General features: G+C 35.5%; 1 protein-coding gene across 1 annotated transcript in view; it reads left to right on the top strand.

The window, feature by feature from the left end:
• Window positions 1-26,421, top strand: part of MESR6 (misexpression suppressor of ras 6) — a 368,166-nt gene that overhangs the window by 231,109 nt on the left and 110,636 nt on the right. Inside the window, exon 6 of the mRNA XM_089101988.1 lies at window positions 8,812-8,942. Within this exon, the coding sequence (XP_088958114.1) occupies window positions 8,812-8,942 (131 nt within the window). The remainder of the gene's footprint in view (window positions 1-8,811; window positions 8,943-26,421) is intronic.

Below are 26,421 nucleotides of genomic sequence, written 5' to 3'. Positions count from 1 at the left end.
TTAAACTGGATTGACCCCGAAATAGATAAATCTAAAAAGGGAGGGAGAAGGGGCATTATTTGTAGTCGAGACCGGTACTTGTCACGTATTCAGAAACTCACCTGGGGGGAGTCATTTAAGGAAAATTTGAAAAAGTGACTTTTGGCACGTTTTAAGCTTTACATCAGAATAATTGTTGCGTATTGTAGCGCACAGCCGGAGAAAAAAAAAAGATGATAAAAATTATTCTCTCTAAACCGCATTCTCACACGACATACTTTTCATGGTTGAATACTAGTCAAGGTTATAGTATTGGTAGCGTAGACGTGCATACATACTTCACGTTTATTTTTACATAATACTATATTATTATATTTTTAAAGGTGAAAATCGTAGCGACAAGGGCATATATTTTATTTGCAACCAAGAAAAAATAAGTAGAAACCAAGGGTTTCCCACTCAAGAATTGCGTACACCAGATTATCCTCGTGAAGCGAGGTGTACTTTAGCTGTCGGAAAGTGGGCGATAACGCGGTGGAACTCCAATGAAACTCTTTCATCATCTCCCAAAACATCCCGAAGATCAACCCTGGTTAAGGTTAATTTAGGATGGGCAGCCTTTCTCCTACCCCTTTGCTGGTTATCTAGTTAGACCGATTCTTTTATGATCCCTCCCCCTGAAAAATTGAAGCACGGTTCCGAAAAAACACACCCACCCCAAAGAAAAATTGTGAACCCCCTACCCCACCCAAAAGTCGGACCTATCATGCTTTAAAAGCCGTAAATCTAGTTCACATAAATTGGGGTTAGGCTATTGCGTTAAATAGTGCAATCAAATGAATTTGTTGACAAATAAGCATGGGAAAAATGTAAGACTTATTTTGAATAAAATCATACAAAAATAAATATTATTTCGACAAAGGCCTCTCTTTGTGACTTATAGGGATTCCGTTGTTTTACACAACTCTAAATAAAAAAGAAGAACATCTCCTTACTTATTCATAGTTGCGTCAATTCACGAGAATTTAGGAGGGGGGAATGTATTCTTCAATATATAGGGAGGAGTGTAAAAATGCAAGGGGGGTGGAAGAGGCCCCCTTCCCGCAACCGTCGCCAATGTTTATTCGAATAGGGAATTGAAATTGTTGTTACACTTTTCAAAAAGTATTTTTCTCTTTATGCAATTGTAAATGTTAAATTCTAAAAAGAAACATTATATTTATTTACAAAGAGGTTTTCTTTATATTTCTTTACTACAAAGAAGTATATTTCTTTATATTGCAATAAATAATATAAAATATGAAAATTAAAAAATGGACGAGTTATTATAGGAGGAAAGAGGCTAAGGGAATTACCCATAGAAAGTAATTCAGAAAGGAATTCTGTAATTTGAGTAATGTTGGTACTTTTTTACTTAAATATTAACCTTTCCGTATTTAAATACATTGACTGGGAAATGGATAAGATTCCATGCTGTTTATAATGTCCGTAATTAGATCGTCAACAGTAATTTTGGCAAAATATTGTGAGAAAATGCTATAAGCGCTTTTTAAACTAAGCGGAATATATTACTACTATTTACTTCTTTGCAAAACTAGAGGGGATAAAAAAAACTGATAATCCCTGAACAAATAAAGAGAAATAAATATATAGAAAAACGAGTACAATTTTTTCACTGTTTGATTAAAATAAATTCTTGTTTTTTATGGTTTAATTTTGTTTTAGTTGTGAATGGAAAGGAGGCATTATTCAAAGAAAAGTATTTGATTTGTTTAAAAACATTACTATTGAAAAGTATTTAAAGTAAGCAGCATTTAATGAAAAGTAGGGGTATATAAGAAAAAACATTACAAAACGAATCAAAAATTTAGTTATATGCATTTGTGGGTACTTGTGCATTATATCTCGCCCATCGCTATATACTGTACAAGAAAATACTACAGGAAAACCAGAGAAAAAGGTATTTGTTAGATAAATGAATCGGAAAGCGTGATTTGTTGTTGCGTTCACAATACTTAAACTGTTGTTTTTACAGTTTGGGGGGGAGGTACCTAGGTCAGGTTACGTGTTTAATATACGCTATGCTTTACACACCCCCCCCCTAATGTACAAATATATAGCTCAAATTCGTTTCTGAACTATTATATTTTCATCCTATTTTATTTCATTTGCATTAACCAAAATTTGACTTCTTTCGTGTATAGCGGCGGGTGAGATATAATGCACAAGTACCCATTTTTATTACCTTTTTACGAGTCAGACTAAGATTTCTGGGGAATTCAAAAACCGGTACCCTTCCCCCTGGGTACGGCTTTAGACACTTATGCAAAAAATTTCTTATTTGGACAGGGGTAACTTCGTCAAAACAGCCAAGAAAAGACGTAATACATGGAGAATTTACACAAAAAACAGGTCATTAGATCTAGGGATCCCATGCAAAGAGCCCACTCTGGGTACGCGCCTCTCTGTAAAATCTTATAGATTTACTTTTATTTGCAAGCCAACTTCGTAGTTTAATATTGTCAGGCGCTCAGTTGAATTTTTGAGGGGTAGAGACTGTGTCACCCTTTTGTTACAAATACACCTGAGCCAAATATGGCTATTTAACTCTAAACCCGTCACCGCTTTAGTGTTGTGTCAATTTCCGTGCAGGAGACATTTCACGATCCCGCCGGCTTTTCAGTGCACTAATTTCGGCTAAGGCCCATTCACAATGAGTTTTAACTAATACTAAGATATAGCTAAGCGCTAATTTGAGCCAATGAGGATTTCTCATAGAACTTTTTGATAGACAACAGCCAATTAGGAAATTTTATGTGAAATCGGCGTCCGTGTCACAGCATGAGGTGTCATAATAACTGCGACACAGTGTACCAGAATATTTCCCAAATTAGGTTGTTTCAAGTTTTGACAATGTTTATTCTAATAAAGGTATTGTTCCAGGCACGTACACAGGAATTTGTTTCGAGGGTCCCCAAATCCCCCCCGAAAATTATGGAAAAGCAAAAAAAATCATGAGATTTCGGGGGAGGGGCGGGCCCGGAGTCCCCCCCTGCGTACATCCCTGTATTATTCATGACCCCTATGATTTCTACCTTGTTCACTTTCACTACGGGTTGAACCACAATCTGATTATCGTTTTGTTTTCTTTATTTTTAATTCCTTTGCTTTTTTGTGCCACTTTTAACGCCATATTGAACTTTTTATTTATTTATTTTAAACAAAGGCTTTCAATTTAGAGATGAAATTTGAGCCTTTTTATTACACGGTTTGTATGTCTCCACTTCCTTTAAATCAGTTGTCTCAAATTGGGAAAAAACAAAATATGTACACGAGTCCATAGATAGGAGCAATTTACAGTATAACTTTGCACTTATCAATGAACTTTAGGATATATTTCTACCCTAAATCAGCTCTGGTAATCCAAAAAGTGTTATGTGACATTTTCCTGAAAGTTTATATCTACATCCCCAAACAAAGGAGGCTCAGTCAATTATTTCCCTTTTATTTCTTCTATTGGTTCCTAAGACATTTAAAAGTATCTCTTTTAGCCAATTTGCGCTATATCCGCTTTTCTTGTTCATAGAAATAGTTGAAAATAAAAGCTACTCCTATGAAACTTAATCTCAGGTGACTTTGATGCTCAATTTAGTCTTCTTTCCATTATAAAAAAAGCTGCTTGTTAATATAACTAAAAAATGAAAAGGATTTTCCAGTTTTCCTATAAAATTTCTGTGCAACATACAGTCTTTTCAATTACTACATATTATTATCATACTAAAAGCTGTAACGTGAGTCGCAGAAGTGCGCGAGGGCCCCTAAGGGTATGTTCTATCTCTTGTAAAGTGTTAGCATCTCCAAGTATTGACATCAATGAGCTTAGGCCAGGAATAAAAAAAAAAAAAAAAGATTGAACGGTACCCATCCCCCTTAACTTTGATTTTTTGGGTTGGCAGAGGATTTTCATTGAAGAATGCCTTTTTTGGGCATTTCATTGGAAAATTTGTAAGAATAGAAAAATCTCCACTATGTTTTGAAAATACATCCCCCCATTCATTCTCATTAATTGACGCAACTGCAATAAACCCCAGATGTATTTTTTTTGCTCCACAGTCAAATTTATGCCTTCTAACGTGATGCCTTTTTAATTAGGCCTACTGCAGTGTTAGCCTAATTGAATAACCAGTCTATTGTGCCAGGTCAAGATAGGCAAGTCTGACCCCCCCTCCCCAACGGGTCCAGATATTCCTAGACTATTAAGAGAAGTTTGCAGTTTTTCGGTCAATATATACCAAATCATATTATTGAGTTAGGACTAAAGTGAATACACCATTTACCGTCTTTTTTTATGCTGTTTTTGAATATAGCCTAATAATCATTTCAATTGGTATTGAATTTTAGCCCCCCCCCCTATATAGGCTTTACCTGACCCACCCTAATCCGGAATTGGCCTAGATAGAGGGGGGGCTGAAATTCATTTCCGATAGAAATGCTTATTATATTCGTAATCAGCATAAAAAAGGCATCGAATGGTGTATTCACTTTAGTCCTAACTCAATAATATGATTTGGTATATATTGACCGACCATTTCTCCACGACGAGTCTGAATCCCCTGGAATCACCTATGTAAAATCTCAAAAATCGGTGACCTATGACAATATCCTTCGTGAAATGTTTGAGGAAAGTATTCTAAGATTCTGGACCCCTTCCCCTCCTTCGAATCGTAAACTCTTATGCCTCACGTAAAAACATCCAGCATATAGGGCCAGATAAATTCTAACAATCACTATGTTAAATCTAAACAATTTACAATACTATACCTTATCCCATTTGTCCTTTTTTTAATTCCAAAAAGCACACATGTCGAACATATGTTACACAGAAGATTTTAATTTTTTGTCATTTCGCCTAATTCATTTTTTTTTTTTTTTTTTTTTTTTTTTTTTTTTTACACGAATTCAACACACGTTCTCTTAGACGAACCAATTGACTCTGAAAGAATTTAATTCTTTAGTCATTGTTGAAAAGAAATTATCGCCTCCGAGATACTTAAGTGCCATCTTTGATTTTTATTTATAGGCACCGCTGATAGTAAACTGAATAGGTCTGAAACTTTTTCAGACTGGTCATCCTTAATAAACCATTTCCAGATATATTTGAATACCTTTGAAATTTACATTAATCTTTAAGATGAATCATTATTATTGTTGTCTAAAATAATATTGAGTCATAATAGCGACGTAGGAGAAGCGTCATTACGCAACAGACGAAGTGAGACAATAATTCTTAAGAACAGTTTGATGTGATCTTCTATAGCGTACCATTGTTCATTCTGATGGAGAATGAAAGCCTAAGAGAAGAAACATTTACTTTTGGTACTGACGATCCTTCCGCAAAGTGCGTTTAATAAAAGTATATTTACTAAACAGAATTAGAGATTTCCGTGTTAATTTTTTCTACCTTTGCACTCCTAATAAGATATGACAAGTAGATTAATGATGTTGGTTGTCAGCTACATTGTCTAAAACTCTGTTCAGAATTCTGTTGTCAAAAGGCCATACCTTCATATCACATAAAGACAAAATTGTATGGGAGATATTTGCCAGCAATTTCCGTGACCGCGGAGAAGCACAGATGATCCCTAGAAAAGCTAACAGTTAATTTTAAAAAGAGAGATTGTGAATTACGACAGCCGAAATTTTACGTCGCTATTCTTTTTTAAACAGCCATTCAAGGAAATTTTTTTTTTCGAAAAATTTATAAGGAAAACTCCAGAGAACTTTCCCTTCAATCAGCTATATCAGCCGCTTGGTCAATTTCAACGTCGCTTGGTCATTTTCGCTCCACATCGTCTTTTGTCACAACAAACCTTAGGAAACTTAGGATTCTTAAGTGTTATAGCGACTACATCAAAGAAGTGAAGTTAGGTTAATCCTAATGAAATATACCAAAATATGATGAAAATATAATACTTTAGTAACAATATTATGGAAAATACATCAGAGAATTATAAAAATCTGGCCGCACAGAACGCATTATATTAAATACCTAACCACCTCTATATGTTAAATATTTAATTAAAATATACCTGCAAAGTAGTTTTTCTCGCTTAGGCTAAGCTGATTATCTCCTAGTGGACATAGAAAACCAGTTTCATCACAGACCAAGAACAAAGTGTGGTCGCTATAATATAAGTACCAAACTTAGATTACACAGGAATCATGTTAAGCTTCGGTTGTTTCTGTGGGACTTTAAGATCATTCTGGTGGCTGATTGTAGTCCAATATTCTGAACTATAATGGATAAAATAGTTTGAGTCTATTGGAGGAAGAACCTGCTGTCTGGAGATCCTTGGGAAAATCACCATTAATTACGTAGCGTCAGGAGGCTGAGCAATTTTCCGAGATGGTGTTGAAGGATAATTTTCCTTCATGGTGTTGAAGGAGGCTGAGCAATTTTCCGAGATGGTGTTGAAGGATAATTTTAGGAATATTAGTGATCAGGTTTTCAAATACTAATCTTCACAATTGAGTTGTCTCAAAGACACGCTACCTAACTTTCTTTGGATTACACTAACCCAAATGGGGAAAATAGTAGCTAAGATTCTATAAGCTAGGCTAATTAAGCCCTTTTCTAAAATTAAGCTAATTTCTACCGAAACGGTAATTGTCATTAACTTTATTATCTATTAAATCTAATAGGAGGGGGGACATGGGCGTCCATAAGCTGAATTTTAGGCGGGGCTTACCTGGTCTAAACAGCACTTCAAATGCTGTATAATAGAAATCTCAAACCAAAAATATAAATATGAGGCAGCATCATTCGGCCAGGGGGGCTGAACCCTCCCCCGACGGCTAGATAAGTTCTTAGGCAACATAAAAATTAAAAATAAGATCTAAAGATAGATTAAAGCCGCATTCGAAGAAAATATTATCAAATTGTGGCATTTGTGGCTTGTTATGTGTCAGTTTTTGAAAGTAGTAGTTTATTATTATTGTTATTTTTTTGTATTCGAAGTACCAGTGGAATTTAACTTCTTTTCATACTATGGTGTTTTCAAAGATATTATTTGATTATTCACGTAAGTCCGATTCCTAACAACAATTTCTACTAAGCTTCAAATTTTTGGTTTTCCTTTTTCTAACCGCGTGTGTCTCTGCTCTTCATTTTCATTTTGACTCGCTTAGATTCTCGGTGTATCTTGTCTTCTAACCACGTGTGTCTTTGCTCTTCATGGAAATAGAACAGAACACAAAGATTCTATTTCTTCGGCTTTAAAGCAAGATTCTAAGTCTGAAGATTTCACTTCAGCCCTTTCGGAACATATTTTTAATTTTCCAGACCATTTTATTTTGTTCGAGAATGTCTCTTTGATTTCTATGGATCGGGGTTTGAAGCAAAATTTTCGTGAAATTCTTGAAATAAAGAAAATCTTATTCAAGAATATTGCTTTGAATCAGGATACAGGTGAATATGGGCTGAACTCTATCTATGATAATTTATTAAAATCTGACAGAGTAAAGTTCAATTTACCCAATGTAGTTGACCTTTGTCCAAATGTTATATCATTGAACGCTAATGAACCGAATCCAAGAAGGTCAAAGAGAATAGCTTCCGCCTTTGCTTTGAAAAGAATTAGAGATTCAAACAATATGTAATGTTATTTGATTTAGTATATAAACTTTTGTTTTATATTGTTTTATTTTAGTTTTACTACTGATGACAGTCAATGTATATGTGACCGAAATATCTAGTATTTTTGTGAATTTCTATCAATTACTGTCTATTAAAAGGATTTTATCCCTATTTCAACTTTTATTTATATATATATATATATATATATATATATATATATATATATATATATATATATATATATATATATATATATATATATATATATATATATATATATATATATATATATATATATATATATATATATATATATATATTTATAAACGATCCAGGCATTAGGAGAGTCGGGTGGGTGGGTAGAAACTGCTATATCTGGAAAGTGCGTTAAATGTGGAATAGATTGTTTTTTGTGCTATTTGATTGTTATGCTGCAATTTAATTTTACCCTATCCTGTGAGTGATAAAAGGGGATAAAGCGTGTTTTGGAATATTAGAAACTAAGAAATATCACATAGTGCCTTTTGAACTATTACAATCGATTGCTCTTTACGTAGGTGTGACAACAGGACCCTTCATCATGTTTTGGCAACTACGGTGTATCAGATATGCTAACACGGTAGTCCTGCCTGGTACCAATGGATCTTGTAACTATTTGGAATTATTAATAGATATTTGTATATTTAATAATGAGAAACCCTGAAAAAAGAAAAACTTTGCCAGGTATATATGCTGTTTTTTTAGATGGGGAGGGTAAATCTATCAAAACAGGAAGCGAATAGCGAAATTATATGAAGATTCGCCAAGATCATGGGGAAAATTATGAGAATTGTGAGGTTTTGGTGGGGGGGCGCATCCCCCGAAAATGCAACAACAGGTAGAATTTGACTTCCCTTTCTGACATACGTTTAAGAAATATTGTGATTGGATATAAAATGTGATGTTTGACGTCACAAAAACAAACCAATGGAATCGAAGAACGGTTTTTAACACTGAAATATAGGACACGAATCTCCCCTTTTCTCTTTACTTGGACTAAATTTGACTGCATATTTGTCAAGAGATTGGAATGATAATGATAACTAATTTTGAAGCGGAATTAGAATTTAAGCAATTTGTTTTAAACTCTACAAGACTGTTGCAAGCATTGTCTGTGATATTGTATGTTTTTCAAGTTAAGTATCAGTTTCTTCTAGGGTTTGAAGCTGGTGATTCAAAGGAGAAGAGAACAAATATACGAGCTGAACAGGTTTTTTGAATCTATTGCCAAATCAGAGATAGTTGATTTCATCTCCGAATTAGGAAGTCTTATATCCAACGAAGAAAGGTTCGTACAAATCTTGCTTGGTCATAATTACGCTATTCATTTATAGTACCAGGGGTTACACACTATTTTGTATGCATAGACCAAATGTAACGAGCCAAGTAATGACATATTCCAATAAGCAGTGATGCCTTTTCGATTTTTTTGTAGTGGAACCAAAACTTTTTTGGCGGAAAGGGGGTCAATTGAGCCCCTTTTTTAACCCCCCAAGAGCATATTCAATATTTTTGAAACCTTAAGGACATAGCCTATATATCTCCCCAAACGAATAATAGTTAAAACGAGTAGAATAAAGTTTCGGTAAACAGAGTAAGTAAAAAAAATGATTAGAAAGCAAGAATTAAAACCCTTATACTGAATAAAGAGGGAGAGAGAAAGAGAGAGAGAGGGAGAGAGAGAGAGACCGTCGATTTTTACATTATGACTCCAGGTTTCCTTTTCAGTTCTCAGCAGAAGCAACTGGATAATTTATAGATATATTGTTACATTTGTATATAATAAATTGTAGTTCTGTCTCTCTCTCTCCCTCTCTCTCTCTCTCTCCTCCGCCTTTCTCTCTCTCTCTCTCTCTCTCTCTCTCTCTCTCTCTCTCTCTCTCTCTCTCTCTCTCTCTCTCTCTCTTATTTAGAGTTAGAAGCAGGAACAAAGACGGGATTGATTGTTTTATTTTCTCCCTCTATTTTCATTTTGTAAACCCCCAGGTGAGAACCAAGGGTCTGGGCCCTTACCCATCTACATGGACGTGTTAAACCTCTTTTTAATCAGCATTAATCATGAATTTCGAAAAAGGCAACAACACAGAGTAAGTCAACCCGCTGACAACCCAGACAACTCAGCCCATTGATACACTGCAGAAAAACAACTCCCTGGCAGCTCAGCAACAGTTCAAGCACAGCAACAATTCAAGACATGTAAATACAAGATACTAAACACGAGTTCTGTACATTTAACATTGAGAGTGAGGTATCCCTTGTCAAAATCAATGCCTGGTATGGAAGGACATATAGTTTTACGACTTGCCATTTTTAGAAGTCACTTTTTTATGCTCCTTAATTCACAAAAGCAAATTGTTATTATGAAGAAAAGAATATGTCCATATTCGTATCAATGCTAATAGGGTTTCGTTTTGATGCATTCAAATTACCCTAATTATACTATTAAAAATGGAAAGAAGTAAAACATTCAACTTTCAGAACAAGTTCATAAGACAATCTAGCAAAAAGAGAGCAACTCTCCTAGAATGAGTAATGGACGTAATCAGTGCAATAATCCCCCCCCCCCCCATTTATCCTGGAAACGTGTAATCTCTGTGTTTTGATTTTTTTTTTTAGTATTTTGATCGGACAAAATTATTTCCATTCCCCTCAATGCGAATTCGAAGCAGTCTTCTCTCCCACAAGACTGTCCCACGAAGTTTCGAGTCTATCCCCCACCCTTGAGACGAAATATGATAGACTTTACTAAGAGTCCACGAAACACTTGTATATGAAAAGAAAAAAAATTGCGACGAAGACCACAGTAGAGATGCCACAGGAGGTCCGATCAGTACACCATATATGGGCATAGACCCACGTGATTTATGGTTTTTGTCAGTGAGAATGAAAAACAGGAATTTTCTCACATTAAAAGATGTTTTTATGGTTTTTGTCAGTGATAATGAAAAAACAGGAATTTTGTCACATTTATGTCTGTTTTATGGATTTTGTCAGTGAGAATGGAAAAACAGAAACTTTCTCACTTTCATGGATTATTGAGTCAATAATCAAATTGTTTCCGGGCAAGGTTAAATAATGTCTGACAGATGACGTCAAGTTAATTAATGTCTTTGATGTTTTTCCAAACAAAATGTTTCCAGATCAAAGTTTAGATCACACATGACAGATTATGTCATGATTGATTGATTGACATGAAAGGGGAATTAATTTGTTGTTTCTAAAGAGAAATGATTCACGAAAGGGGAATTAATTTGTTGTTTCTAAAGAGAACTGTCTCCGAAAGAATGTTTAGATCTTAGCGATGAATTGTTTTAGCGCGGGAATCAGGTTTCTTAGTAATTTGAAATGCGTCAGCGCAGAGATGTCAAAACAAAAGGAACAAGCTGAAATTACGTTTAGGGATTATTTGGGCGAAATCGTTTTAGCTATTTTATGGAATTATTTCGGCGAAACAGTTAGAGACATTTTAAAAGATGATTTAAAAGATGATTTTAGAAGAGAATTTAAGGGTGAAACTCTGTGGTCGTTATAATACACAAGTTGTATTTTAACAGTGTCGTGAGGTCCCCTACCCCAACCCCAAAGGGTTCCGATCCCCCTACCCCAGCCCCAAAGGGTTCCAATCCCCCTACCCCAACCCCGAAGGAAGCCCCCGGTACTCAAAGGTCCCCCAAGCTCCCAAAGGGCCCCCAGACTGCCAAAGGCCCTCCCCAGACCCCAAAGGCCCTCCCCGGGCCCCCAAAGGCCCACCGGGCTCCCAAAAGACCACCGGGCTTCCAAAGGGCCCCCCGGACCCCCAAAGGCCCTCACCCGGTCCCCAAAGGTCCACCGGGCTCCCAAAGGACCAATCGGCCCTCAAGTGCCCCCCAGACCCCCAAAGGCCCTCCCCAGACCCCCAAAGGCCCTCCCCGGACCCCCAAAGGCCCTCCCCTAGTCCCTAAAGGTCCACATGGCTCCCAAAGGGCCACCCGGCCCTAAAGGGCCCCCCCAGGCCCCCCAAGGACCCCCCGCGCCCCCAAGGCCCCCGCGCCCCCCATTTTTTAATACTTTTTTATGGCTTTATTATATCTTTTCAGAACAAGTTATTTTCTTAATGTCCATCCTAAACCCATTTTACAAGTTGAAGTACCCATCCTTTTCACCAACAACTTTACTATACTGATTTTTGAATGCTCCAGCACCAAGCAATACTTTTCAATGTCATTTCAGAACAAGTTCTTTTCTTAATGTTTCTCCTAAACCCATTTTACAAATTGCAGTACCCATCCTTTACGCCCAAAGCTTTATTATTCAGCTTTTTGAATGCTCCAAAATCAAGAACTATTTTTCAAAGGGCATTTCACAAAAAGTTATTTTCATAATGTTCATCCTAAACCCATTTTATAAATTGAAGTTCCCATCCTTTTCATCCCCAGCATTTCTTTACAGCCTTTTGAATCCCCAACACCAAGCAATACTTTTCAAAAGACATTTCAGAACAATCTCTTTTCTTAGTGACCGTTCTAAACCCATTTTACAAATTGAAGTGCCCATCCTTTTCACCCACAACTTAGTTATAGGTAAGAGTTTGAAGTTTTTTCTTAGAGACTTAGCTTAGAGTTTTAGTTTGGTTTAGTTTTAGTTAAAAGTTTAGAGGTTTTTTTTTAGCTTAGACTCTTAGCTTAGAGTTTTTGTTAGAGTTCTAGTTTAGTTTAGTTTTAGTTAAGAGTTTAGAGTTTTTAGCTTAGAGTCTTATCTTAAAGTTTTAGTTTGGTTTAATTTTAGTTAAAAGTTTAGAGTTTTTTTTATCTTAGAGTCTTAGCTTAGAGTTTTTGTTAGAGTTCTAGTTTACTTTAGTTTTAGTTAAGAGTTTAGAGTTTTTAGCTTAGAGTCGTAGCTTAGAGTTTTATTCAGAGTTGTAATTTACTTTAGTTACAGTTCAGAATTTAGAGTTTTAGCTTAGAGACATAAAACAATGAAAATAACATAAGACATAAAACAAATGACAAAGAAAATGTTTATTTTCACGTAGTTTCTTCAGTGTCATGATGGCAACTAATAGCCTTTTTTACTGTTCACGGGGAGATATACTGTAATTTCATTGTCAAAAATATCTGTGACTACACGTAAATCCTCGGGTGTATTTTGATTAAGATCCAATAGGATGTAGCCGCAGGGCTTATTAATTGCCTGATTTTACACTGACAGCAGAAATTTGGGGGCGCTGGGATATATTTTTTTATTGAGAGTTTTTAATGAGCTAGATTCCCTAACAACTCTGTAGATGATATAGTAGATACGGTTTAATGCAAGTGTCCGCATACATTTGCTCTGATGACAGAGATTGTGTAGAACTGGAGTAACGGAAATCTGTTCATAATGAGAGCGAACAGTGAACAGTGGTAGCATTTCCTGGGACCATTGTTCAATGGATTCAGCCAACTCGTCAATAACCACCCAAGAGTCTGGTTTAATAATGTTGAAAACATCAAGTCTCTGTATGAATTGTATCTGCACTGATGTTGCAATAGCTTTTATTCTATCGTATGACTCCTGCCAACTACTGTAGAAATAGTAATTTTTTTCGGCTTTTCCATAAACATTTTATCGCTATTTTTAATTATTTGAGTTAAGAGTGTCGTTTTGCCTGACATTGATGGCCCACACAGAAACGATCTGAATGGTGTTTCAAATTGATTCAACAGCTCACCTACAACTAACTGTACACTACAGATGTCTAATGATTAAATAATTTCCCTATTACTACTACTCCTCCGTTCAAGAATAATTAGAACAAAATCAATAAAGAATCATATTTTCTTTTATTATTAACATAAAAGTAGTAGCAGCACTTTACAAATAATACATTACAGAAAAAAAGGCACTTTAAACAAGAAAAATACACTTAAGATTTTTTTTAAAAATTTATTTATTTATAAGAAAAACATAAACATATATTAGAAATAGGCACTAGGAAAATACACTTCAAATAATATCACACACACACACACTTTATATTTAATAAATACACTTTTAATTTTTTAATTATTTATAATAAAAATTACAACATTTATTAAAAATACACTTAAATTAATATCCCATTTTTTATTTACAACATTTTTAAATTTGAAATGGGCTGAAAGCGGCTGCCCACGCCCCGGGGGCAGCCGCTGCGGCGGCCAAAGGCCGAGGCGGCCGCTGCGGCAGCCGGGAAGCGCGGCGGACCGGACCGGGAACATTAAATAACTCTAAATACTGGAAATTATGAAGAAGAAGTAACTGCTCTGCCTTGCACACACATTTGAAATTTTTTTTGATAATAAGAAAAAAAAAAAAAAAAAAACCCACCACAACCCACCTTGTACTATTAAAGAATTTAAGTTAATTTTTTCAGACCGAGCTGCTTTCAATAATCTACACATTCAACTCGGTCGGAGATTAGATAGTGCCCGTGTGGAAGTACCTGCACACCACCTTAGTGCGTATAAAATATTTTTGATATGGCAGACCTTGCGTTTCTCTCAGCTCAAAATATTTCGTTTTTATACTGTAATCAGTGGATCGCCTTAACTTTAGCTCTTGGGACTAAACTACATTCCACACAGTTTTTATTGACACTCACATTGAAATCATTTTTTAAAAAGTATGTAGGCACCCCCTTGCAAACTTGTTTGATATCCTTGTTGTGCGTTTCTACACTGTATACCTTCGGCACAGGAAACACACGACTGGATATCAGGACGCTTCCCGTTTCAGATTTGAACATTAACAATTGATTTGGGGCCTGTCGTTTCGCTAGCTCTGGGTAGAAGGATTCATTCCCGTTGGTGTAGTCCATTCGTGAGCTAATGTACTCGCCATTTTCCAAATCATTTAACAAATTTTCAGTTTTAACTGTTTGAGTGAATCAGTGTCAATCGGCCATTGTACCTTACATACATTATAATAAAATGACAACATGAGTTTTTTAGATATTTCCATTATGGCACTCATGCCTGCAATAATTTTGTTTAAAACTGTCTTTCTTTCTTTACGACGTAGGAACATCATATTAGAATCTATGAAACTGAGCAATTTGAATTTTGGATGCACAATGATTCAATCACAATTTTGGGGGTTAGTCAAAATGCTAAATCGAGTTATGTTTTTTACAATTTCGTACATTTTACCGAAGGCTGAGTTTAAAATGAGTTTATAGATTTCTTTCTCAACCTTCGTTTTTGCTTGTGAACGTTTACTGACAAAGGTGTCAACAAACGTTTTCATGTAAGGCTTTTGGTCAAATTGGAGTGCTCTATAAATCTTTGTGACTTTGAAACCATTGGACACCATCCATTTCAATAATACGTGATGTACAACGATATTCTTTTTCGGGTTAAGGTCGGCAATAAGTTTTTGCTTTGAAGGCATCCAGTGTCCCATCCTCTACTAAAGATAAATTATAGGGACTCAGAGAGTCCCTACCCACCGGCTTATTTATGCACGGGAAAACAAAATCTTTACCGAGTCATTAATTTCCATGGGTATATCACCGTCAATTTCAAAAAACAATCCCTGTGCCCCATTCTCCTCAACGGTCGCAATGTTGGGGAAATTCGAAGGCCATGGATTGTTAAGCCATTTTTAATTCCCACACGGCAAAAAGCAGTGAGACATTGCCGACGGATAAAGGGAATTCATATCCAAATCCATCTGACTTTTCATCGGTGTGCTGTCCGGTCGGATCAGTTTTCATGATACGGTCCCCGTGAAAAAAATGCCTACCCCTCATTGATCTCTACACAAACAGATGCTGATCCACTTCGGCGATCAGACCTATTTCTTCTTTGCTAATTTTAAGAATCAAGTCCATCACCAGATGAGGAGTGGAAAAATAATACCGTAAATCCAACCCAAATTCCCCATAGATTTTATCCGTATTTTTGCACACAATGTCCAGAAGAGTCATTAAATCACTTGCCAAGTATAGTTTACAGTAATTCCACCCATTTTTACACCCACCCGCTGCCCAAACCCTCTTAGCAAAATCATAGTCGCTAATGGTGCACTGACTCTCAGTAAGAGAATTGTAAAAAGCTTCAATGGGCGGTAATAACATCTCTTCTAGCCTCGAGGCAGATTTGTAGTAATCATATTCATATATACCCATACATGTTAATAAATCATACATTTCATCATCGGGGAAGCGCTGTTTAAGGAGGGGGAAGCTATCAAAATTGTCGCTCTTCTGTACCTGAATCAACTGACTTAATGACTTAGGGAAGAAACTGAAAGAGTCTAAAAAACGGATGTTATTCAGGTACGTTTTACCCTTGTCAACTGTTTTCCACATAAATTCTATCAGCAGTAGCTTCTCCGATGATTTAGGTATGATATTATATGAAAAAGAACCATCTATCCATGCGTTATCTACAACTCCCCCCTTGGCAACGCGGGCCAACGCCGCTAAAATAAACTTTGTCGTAATTGGAATTGTGCATAAAACCAGTACGAAATATTGCTGTCTAACGTTTAAATTGCACGATTGATGTGCAACCCCTCTAAAGTTACTCCCTCCTGATGTAATTTCCTGCCACAAATGATCATGGTCGATCACTTTACTCTTTCCCCCTTTCACAACACAATCATCAAATTCTCCCTTGCAAACCCAACATATTTTACGATGGCCAATCTGTCATCTGGTGATAGGAGCATAAAATAGTTTATCCAGCATAGGCGAGAAATCGCACCATTTGCTGTTTTAATTGGACTTGTCAATGCCGAGCACATGCAGTCTTCACCCCCCAACGACTCAACTACATCCAGCACTTGTATGGTATTACTGGAATCTCGTTGCGCGTGAGCGAAAGAGACCCCTATGGATTCGTGTATTTTAACACGATTTGGATTTGACGAATCGTACATGTCTGTGAGTCTCGCTTCGCAATCTAAAGCGATCTTCTTGCTCTGCAGGAGCGTTTTCTGAAAGTTCATAAAAACGTAGGATCGCTCTATCTCCGCTTACCGTCTCCACAGTCTGGTATCCATGACGTTTACAGTGTTTCGTGTGATGCTTTAACTTTAAATCAGTCCAAAATCGGGACAGGCATGTTGAACAATAGTGACGCACCCCATTATTTTTACACTCACTTAAAACTCTACTAATATCTGTAATTGAATTGTCCTATTGAATCAGGCTCTGTGGGTGGCGCGTATAGAAGCCACACCTAATGCTTCACTGACTCAATGGACGGAGCCCTCATTGGAAATAATACACCCTTTTTTATCAGAACGCTGACCCTCCTCAAACTATGTTTCAAATTGCAACACAGTAACTCCAATATTTAAATGTGTATTAGCCCGCTTAAAAACATCTATTCCTTTGAGTGTTAAGGGAAATTGAGCATTTAAACAATTAAAATCTACTTTAGGAAACTTTGACCCATCCCCATTAGCAGCTAATTTGTCCAACTTTTTCTTAGACACATCCTTCAATAGGGGTCTAAAGGTGGCATTTAAAATGCATATTTGAAACACTGTAGCCTCACATCGAAACAGATTCGTTATATTCCCTTACAACCCTCTAAATCAGAATGATATTTTAATTCAACTGCCCTCCCTCCCCCATGTCCATCCCTTAAAATAAAATCCTTTTTAAATTTACAGATGTTAACGTTTATACTCTCAATAAATAAAACAACCGACCCGCTACCCCCCTCGTTATGATTCTCCAGTTTAGTCACAATACTGCTTACCCAATCTAAAAAAACCTCATAATTAGATAAATGCGGGCGAATTGCTAACCTCTCTGTATGCAAGTATTTTGAATAGAGCTCGCTCGCATTTTCATTAAAATTTTTTTTAGTGCTATTGATGCTTTTAAACTGTCCCTTCCTCCCCACGCCCGCATCTGTTATTCAAGGGCACGAATCTTGCTAACATAGGAATGAGTAATAGCGATGGGGTCTGTTATTATATCCCCTGACATTAAAGAGTTAAGGGGGTCACCGAATTTCTCGCTGTAGACATTTGTATGGTGCAAGGCAGAGTTAGAAGGAAAAAATCTGGAAGTATAAATGTTGGTGGGGCTAATGTTTCATTAATACTACTATCATTAACCTCAGTGGTGGGGGTGGTATAGAATAGTCAATAGCACCATCCGCAGTCTGTTCAATTGCACTAGTCGACCGTGGTCTAGAATCACCCAATTCACTGAGTAAGCATTCCAGGGTATTTGGGGATAGTTAATCTAGCCAGCCTTTGTTGTCCTGTGACGGAATTTCTTTAAGAGAACCCGGTTTAGATGCACTCGTGGGGCTACCCCCAAATACTCATTCATAAACCTATTTGTCCATTCCGGGTCCTCAGCCATATCAATATCACAACTTAAGTCGTCAAGGCTAGCCATATCCCAAAACAATCATTTAGAAAGTCCCTATGCCACTCCGTATTATCAACAACAACTAAAGTATCATCATCATCCCTAAACTCCATTGGCGGTGTAATGATTGCCACAGGTTCACTGCAAATAAGTGCTTCTTGAGCTTAGGGTGGTGGCGGTAATTCACCAATCTTAATCTATAAGAATAAAATTTATTTTCCATATGCAATATCCACTTTTTTATAAAGTCAAAAACTATGCCAACTTTTAACCCCGTCAATACTTAATTTCCACCTTAGCATTATATTGGCTAAATACTTGCCCACTTCAGTCGTATAAAGTAGCCAAAGAGAGCTCAATCAATTTTATATTTCGTTATTTTTAATGATATTAATTTAATTGAAAATAATTGAGCAGAAAAAAGCCCGATACATATTTACTAGTTGGTAGGCATACACAACGTAAAGTTTGGCTAATACCAATAAAATAAACGGAAGTGCGATCAAAAAAAAATATCTGTCACAGAGTTGCCAACACCTCACTAGGAAGCGATAACCTATTTTTTACCCCCCAACACTCTTTTTTCTTCAACAATTACCCCTTGAGTAAATACACACGCGCCCATACAACTAGCTGATTAGAAATTATTAACGAAGCAAATGATGATCATCTCGTTGAGTTTGCCTAATTAAGACTGCAAATGAAATATGGACAAAATTTCATGAGAAGTGCATTATCCCTTTGAAAAATATACGAACCAAAGGCGGGTTTTTCATATGCTAAGTCTATTACACCTTGAAGCATTCTAAATTTGATCAGGCCAAGAGGCACGCGCGCGCTAATCTGGTTTCTAGTATTATTTTTTAACTATGCCATATGGAGGCCATCTATGGTTAATCAAGGCTTGAAAGGTAAATAATATGCACCTTGTTTAAAAAAGGAATTTGCAAAATTGTGAGTGTGTTATAAACCTAAATAAAAATATGGGGTTATTTGATAAATGCACTTACGTTAGAAATAGCAGGTAGCTCATTAGAAACCCCTTGTCCATCTGAACGGGGTGCGTAACAGATTACAGTGTGCCTCATCAAGTTCAAGATTGTATTAGGTCCATGTCAGTGTTGTCAGAGCCGGCATCTAACTTCGCTCGCTTTTGGTCGGGGCTTTGATCATCAATGTACTAGAATAAAAATTAATTTCAGTTTTTTCGCTAGGTAACTTATAACCTTACAGGCTTAAATCACAATCATCTTAAAACACATTGAAAAAAGAACGCAATTCATACTTGGAGCTTAAAGTATCTATATTTTAAATACGATGCATAAAGAAAATAACACAACTTTGATTATTTAGTCCGTTTGTTATTTATTCAGAATATTAATGAGGAGCGCCCTTTCCCCGACTCCACAATACCAAACCCCAACACAGGATAATTACAGATCTTTTCCATTATGTATGTCACGGTTTTAAAACTTATAGGCTTAAATTTCAATCTGCTTAAACTCATAAAACTAACGACAATCCTAGGTGGAGCCTAAGCTAGATATATTTTAATTACGATGCATAAAAAAATAACACAATTTTGATTATTAGGTCAGTTTGTTATTTATTAAGAATTTAAATTGGGAGCGCCCCGCTCCCATTACTCCACAATATCAATGCCCAACACAGGATAAAAAAAATGTATGTCTCTTTTCAATCACGAACGTATGAGATATTTCGCTAGCTAGTTAAGAACCCTTTTAGTCAAAATACCTGAACAGCTGGCACAAAGCGCTTGAATTATGCAGTGGTCATGTAGACCATTGTTAATAAGAAAATCAATATGATGAGATAGTTAAATGTAACTATGCGAAAAGGCTCTCTTTTTTTATGATAATTCAAGAATAATATATATATTTACTTACCATCAAAATTCTCTTAGAGTTCTCCATTGAAAATGAATAAGTTTAACAATAAAAGGCTTATTTCAAGTTGTTTTTTTTTGCAACTGATCCAGAAAGACTAATTACATCTTTATTTATACTGAAAAAAAACATGATTATATGCCCTCCAGGTGAAATCAGTATTTTAAAAAAGAGACCCTCTTTGAACACGTAATATGAAACGCGTCTGACAAGGTCTATAGTTGTGAAATATATAGATACCCATGGTATGGCATGAATCCGTGAAACTATACACATATTCTTGGGTAATTCCTTATACATCTCTGATTGGCCCAGAAAATGGGTGTTGGCACAAAAACCAGTCTGCTAAGGCATTTACCAGTCGTGCTAATATATGAAAGACCGTGGTAAGCCAATTTACCGGTTAAACTGCACTGTATATCCATGCCTCAGGCGTAGGATTAGTATAGCCATATCCATTACTACTGAGAGAGAGAGAGAGAGAGAGAGAGAGAGAGAGAGAGAGAGAGAGAGAGAGAGAGAGAGAGAGAGAGAGAGAGAGAGAGAGAGAGAGAGAGAGAGAGAGAGAGAGAGAGAGAGAGAGAGAGAGAGAGAGAGAGAGAGAGAGGGGGGGGGGGAGACAGAGAGACAGAGACTAAAGACAAGGAGCACCAAATAGACATAAGTTATAATGCGCAATGAAGCTGTAACTAAAAAAAGACGGAAATAAGAGCGATATTAACACACAAACCCCAACCCCTCCCAAAAATGCTAGTATCATTGGCGCTTTAATTTTTTTTTTAAACAGATAACTTCGATTCAAACTTCCAGAAATTCTTTCAGAAATTCTTTTTTTTATTATTATAAGAAAATTTGTAACTAATCTATTTTTATTAGTCTGATATTTAAGTTTTATAAACCCATTTCTTTCAAAGTAAAGTCCAAACAGTACCCTAGTCTTGTAGTTTCACTGTTTTATAAGATCATTTGTTTTTGTAACTGTTTTCTTCCTTTTAAATGCCAATACATTGAAAAAACAGTGGGCTAATCAGAACTTTAATTTTTAAATAGCCCAATTTTTGTTCTGTGGCGGTATTTATTTCGTCCTCAGATAAGCGCAAACGACATTCCAGCTTTTGAGGGGTGTTTAAAAGGCGGCAACACCGCCCATCCAGCACCACTGGCAACTTGCCAGAAATCGACATTTACGATCTAAAAAAAAAAGGCCAAACTGGTACCGGGTTTGAGACAGGATATGAAGAAAACATAATAACAAAAATAAGTTAAAAATAAAAGGAAACTATAGAAATAAGTAAGTGCTGGACTGGTAGATCTTTGAATCATGACAGCGAATAAAATATGATAAACTAAACACAAGCCCAAATATTTCGGCTTCACGTCCAATCTGGAAACCTTATCAGTGAAAAAAGAGGAGAAAAAGAAAAAAAGAGGTTGAGATAAGAAATGAACAAAACACAATAGAACAAATAAGTAAAAAATAAAAGGAAACTATAGAAATAAATAAGTACTGGAATGGTAGATCCTTGACTCATGACAGCGAATAAAATAAGATAAACTTAAGACAAGCCCTAATATTTCGGCTTCACGTCCAGTCTGGAAACCTTATCAGTGAAAAAAGAGGAGAAAAAGAAAAAAGAGTTTGAGACAGGATATGAACAAAACACAACAGCACCAATAAGTTAAAAATAAAAGGAAACTATAGAAATAAATAAGTACTTGAATGGTAGATCCTTGACTCATGACAGCGAATAAAATACGATAAACTTAAGACAAGCCCTAATATTTCGGCTTCACGTCCAGTCTGGAAACCTTATCAGCGAAAAAAGAGGAGAAAAAGAACAAAGAGTTTGATACAGGATATGAATAAAACACAACAGCACCAATAAGTTAAAAATAAAAGGAAACTATAGAAATAAATAAGTGCTGTACTGGTAGATCTTTGAATCATGCCAGCGAATAAAATATGATAAACTTAAGACAAGCCCAAATATTTCGGCTTCACGTCCAATCTGGAAACCTTATCAGTGAAAAAGAGGAGAAAAAGAAAAAAGAGTTTGAGACAGGATATGAACAAAACACAACAGCACCAATAACTTAAAAATAAAACGAAACTATAGAAATAAATAAGTACTGGAATGGTAGATCATTGAATCATGACAGCGAATAAAATACGATAAACTTAAGACAAGCCCTAATATTTCGGCTTCACGTCCAGTCTGGAAACCTTATCAGTGAAAAAAGAGGAGAAAAAGAAAAAAAGAGGTTGAGATAAGATATGAACAAAACACAATAGAACAAATAAGTCAAAAATAAAAGGAAACTATAGAAATAAATAAGTACTGGAATGGTAGATCCTTGACTCATGACAGCGAATAAAATACGATAAACTTAAGACAAGCCCTAATATTTCGGCTTCACGTCCAATCTTGAAACATTATCAGAGAAAAAAGAGTAGAAAAAGAAAAAAAGAGGTTGAGATAAGATATGAACAAAACACAATAGAACCAATAAGTTAAAAATAAAAGGAAACTATAGAAATAATAAGTACTGGAATGGTAGATCCTTGACTCATGACAGCGAATAAAGTATGATAAACTAAAGACAAGGCCTAATATTTCGGATTCACGTCCAGTCTGGAAACCTTATCAGCGAAAAAAGAGGAGAAAAAGAAAAAAGAGTTTGAGACAGGATATGAACAAAACACAACAGCACCAATAAGTTAAAAATAAAAGGAAACTATAGAAATAAATAAGTACTGGAATGGTAGATCCTTGACTCATGACAGCGAATAAAATATGATAAACTAAAGACAAGCCCTAATATTTCGGCTTCACGTCCAATCTGTAAACCTTATCAGTGAAAAAAGAGGAGAAAAAGAAAAAAAGAGGTTGAGATAAGATATGAACAAAACACAATAGAACAAATAAGTCAAAAATAAAAGGAAACTATAGAAATAAATAAGTACTGGAATGGTAGATCCTTGACTCATGACAGCGAATAAAATAAGATAAACTTAAGACAAGCCCTAATATTTCGGCTTCACGTCCAATCTGGAAACCTTATCAGAGAAAAAAGAGGAGAAAAAGAAAAAAGAGTTTGAGACAGGATATGAATAAAACACAACAGCACCAATAAGTTAAAAATAAAAGGAAACTATAGAAATAAATAAGTACTGGAATGGTAGATCCTTGACTCATGACAGCGAATAAAATACGATAAACTTAAGACAAGCCCTAATATTTCGGCTTCACGTCCATTCTTGAAACCTTATCAGCGAAAAAAGAGGAGAAAAAGAAATAAGAGTTTGAGACATGATATGAATAAAACACAACAGCACCAATAAGTTAAAAATAAAAGGAGACTATAGATATAAGTAAGTTCTGTACTGGTAGATCATTGAATCATGACAGCGAATAAAATATGATAAACTTAAGACAATCACTAATATTTCGGCTTCACGTCCAATCTTGAAACCTTATCAGTGAAAAAAGAGGAGAAAAAGAAAAAAGAGTTTGAGACAGGATATGAAGAAAAAACAACAGCACCAATAAGTTAAAAATAAAAGGAAACTATAGAAATAAATAAGTGCTGGAATGGTAGATCCTTGACTCATGACAGCGAATAAAATAAGATAAACTTAAGACAAGCCCTAATATTTCGGCTTCACGTCCAATCTGGAAACCTTATCAGTGAAAAAAGAGGAGAAAAAGAAAAAAAGAGGTTGAGATAAGATATGAACAAAACACAATAGAACAAATAAGTCAAAAATAAAAGGAAACTATAGAAATAAATAAGTACTGGAATGGTAGATCCTTGACTCATGACAGCGAATAAAATACTATAAACTTAAGACAATCCCTAATATTTAGGCTTCACGTCCAATCTGGAAACCTTATCAGAGAAAAAAGAGGAGAAAAAGAAAAAAAGAGGTTGAGATAAGATATGAACAAAACACAATAGAACAAATAAGTCAAAAATAAAAGGAAACTATAGAAATAAATAAGTACTGGAATGGTAGATCCTTGACTCATGACAGCGAATAAAATACGATAAACTTAAGACAAGCCCTAATATTTCGGCTTCACGTCCACTCTGGAAACCTTATCAGCGAAAAAAGAGGAGAAAAAGAAAAAAGAGTTTGAGACAGGATATGAATAAAACACAACAGCACCAATAAGTTAAAAATAAAAGGAAACTATAGAAATAAATAAGTGCTGGACTGGTAGATCTTTGAATCATGCCAGCGACTAAAATATGATAAACTAAAGACAAGCCCTAATATTTCGGATTCACGTCCATTCTGGAAACCTTATCAGCGAAAAAAGAGGAGAAAAAGAAAAAAGAGTTTGAGACAGGATATGAACAAAACACAACAGCACCAATAAGTTAAAAATAAAAGGAAACTATACAAACAAATAAGTGCTGGACTGGTAGATCCTTGACTCATGACAGCGAATAAAGTACGATAAACTAACCAAATATTTCGGATTCACGTTCAGTCTTGAAAACTTATCAGCGAAGAAAGAGGAGAAAAAGAAAAAAGAGTTTGAGACAGGATATGAATAAAACACAACAGCACCAATAAGTTAAAAATAAAAGGAAACTATAGAAATAAATAAGTGCTGGACTGGTAGATCTTTGAATCATGACAGCGAATAAAGTACGATAAACTAAAGACAAGGCCTAATATTTCGGCTTCACGTTCAGTCTGGAAACCTTATCAGCGAAAAAAGAGGAGAAAAAGAAAAAAGAGTTTGAGACAGGATATGAACAAAACACAACAGCACCAATAAGTTAAAAATAAAAGGAAACTATACAAATAAATAAGTGCTGGACTGGTAGATCTTTGAATCATGACAGCGAATAAATTACGATAAACTAAAGACAAGGCAGAATATTTCGGCTTCACGTACATTCTGGAAACCTTATCAGCGAAAAAAGAGGAGAAAAAGAAAAAAGAGTTTGAGACAGGATATGAACAAAACACAACAGCACCAATACGTTAAAAATAAAAGGAAACTATAGAAATAAATAAGTGCTGGACTGGTAGATCCTTGACTCATGACAGCGAATAAAATACGATAAACTAAAGACAAGGCCAAATATTTCGGCTTCACGTTCATTCTGGAAACCTTATCAGCGAAAAAAGAGGAGAAAAAGAAAAAATAGTTTGAGACAGGATATGAACAAAACACAACAGCACCAATAAGTTAAAAATAAAAGGAAACTATACAAATAAATAAGTGCTGTACTGGTAGATCTTTGAATCATGACAGCGAATAAAGTACGATAAACTAAAGACAAGGCCAAATATTTCGGCTTCACGTTCAATCTTGAAACCTTATCAGAGAAAAAAGAGGAGAAAAAGAAAAAAGAGTTTGAGACAGGATATGAACAAAACACAACAGCACCAATAAGTTAAAAATAAAAGTAAACTATACAAATAAATAAGTGCTGGACTGGTAGATCCTTGACTCATGACAGCGAATAAATTACGATAAACTAAAGACAAGGCCAAATATTTCGGCTTCACGTTCATTCTGGAAACCTTATCAGAGAAAAAAGAGGAGAAAAAGAAAAAAGAGTTTGAGACAGGATATGAACAAAACACAACAGCACCAATAAGTTAAAAATAAAAGGAAACTATACAAATAAATAAGTGCTGTACTGGTAGATCTTTGAATCATGACAGAGAATAAAGTACGATAAACTAAAGACAAGGCCAAATAGTTCGGCTTCACGTTCATTCTGGAAACCTTATCAGAGAAAAAAGAGGAGAAAAAGAAAATAGAGTTTGATACATGATATGAACAAAACAAAACATCACCAATCATTTAAAAATAAAACGAAACTATACTAACAAATAAGTGATGGACTGGTAGATCATTGACTCATGACAGGGACTAAAGAACTATACACTATAGACCCGGCAAAATATTTCGGCTTCACGTCCATTCTGGAAACCTTATCATCGAAAAAAGAGGATAAAAAGAAAAAAGAGTTTGAGACAGGATATTAACAAAACACAACAGCACCAATAAGTTAAAAATAAAAGGAAACTATACAAATAAATAAGTGCTGGACTGGTAGATCCTTGACTCATGACAGCGAATAAATTAAGATAAACTAAAGACAAGCCCAAATATTTCGGCTTCACGTCCATTCTGGAAACCTTATCAGCGAAAAAAGAGGAGAAAAAGAAAAAAGAGTTTGAGACAGGATATGAACAAAACACAACATCACCAATAAGTTAAAAATAAAAGGAAACTATACAAATAAATAAGTGCTGTACTGGTAGATCTTTGAATCATGCCAGCTAATAAATTATGATAAACTAAAGACAAGCCCTAATATTTCGGCTTCACGTCCATTCTGGAAACCTTATCAGCGAAAAAAGAGGAGAAAAAGAAAAAAGAGTTTGAGACAGGATATGAACAAAACACAACAGCACCAATAAGTTAAAAATAAAAGGAGACTATAGAAATAAATAAGTGCTGTACTGGTAGATCTTTGAATCATGC

This window comes from Artemia sp. Qi Xiang Cuo, chromosome 16 (assembly GCF_049724085.1).
Source record: "Artemia sp. Qi Xiang Cuo chromosome 16, ASM4972408v1, whole genome shotgun sequence".
Classification (NCBI taxonomy): Eukaryota; Metazoa; Arthropoda; class Branchiopoda; order Anostraca; family Artemiidae; genus Artemia; species Artemia sp. Qi Xiang Cuo.
The sequence above is the reverse complement of the archived record's forward strand: the minus strand, read 5'-3'. Positions and strand labels throughout refer to the sequence as shown.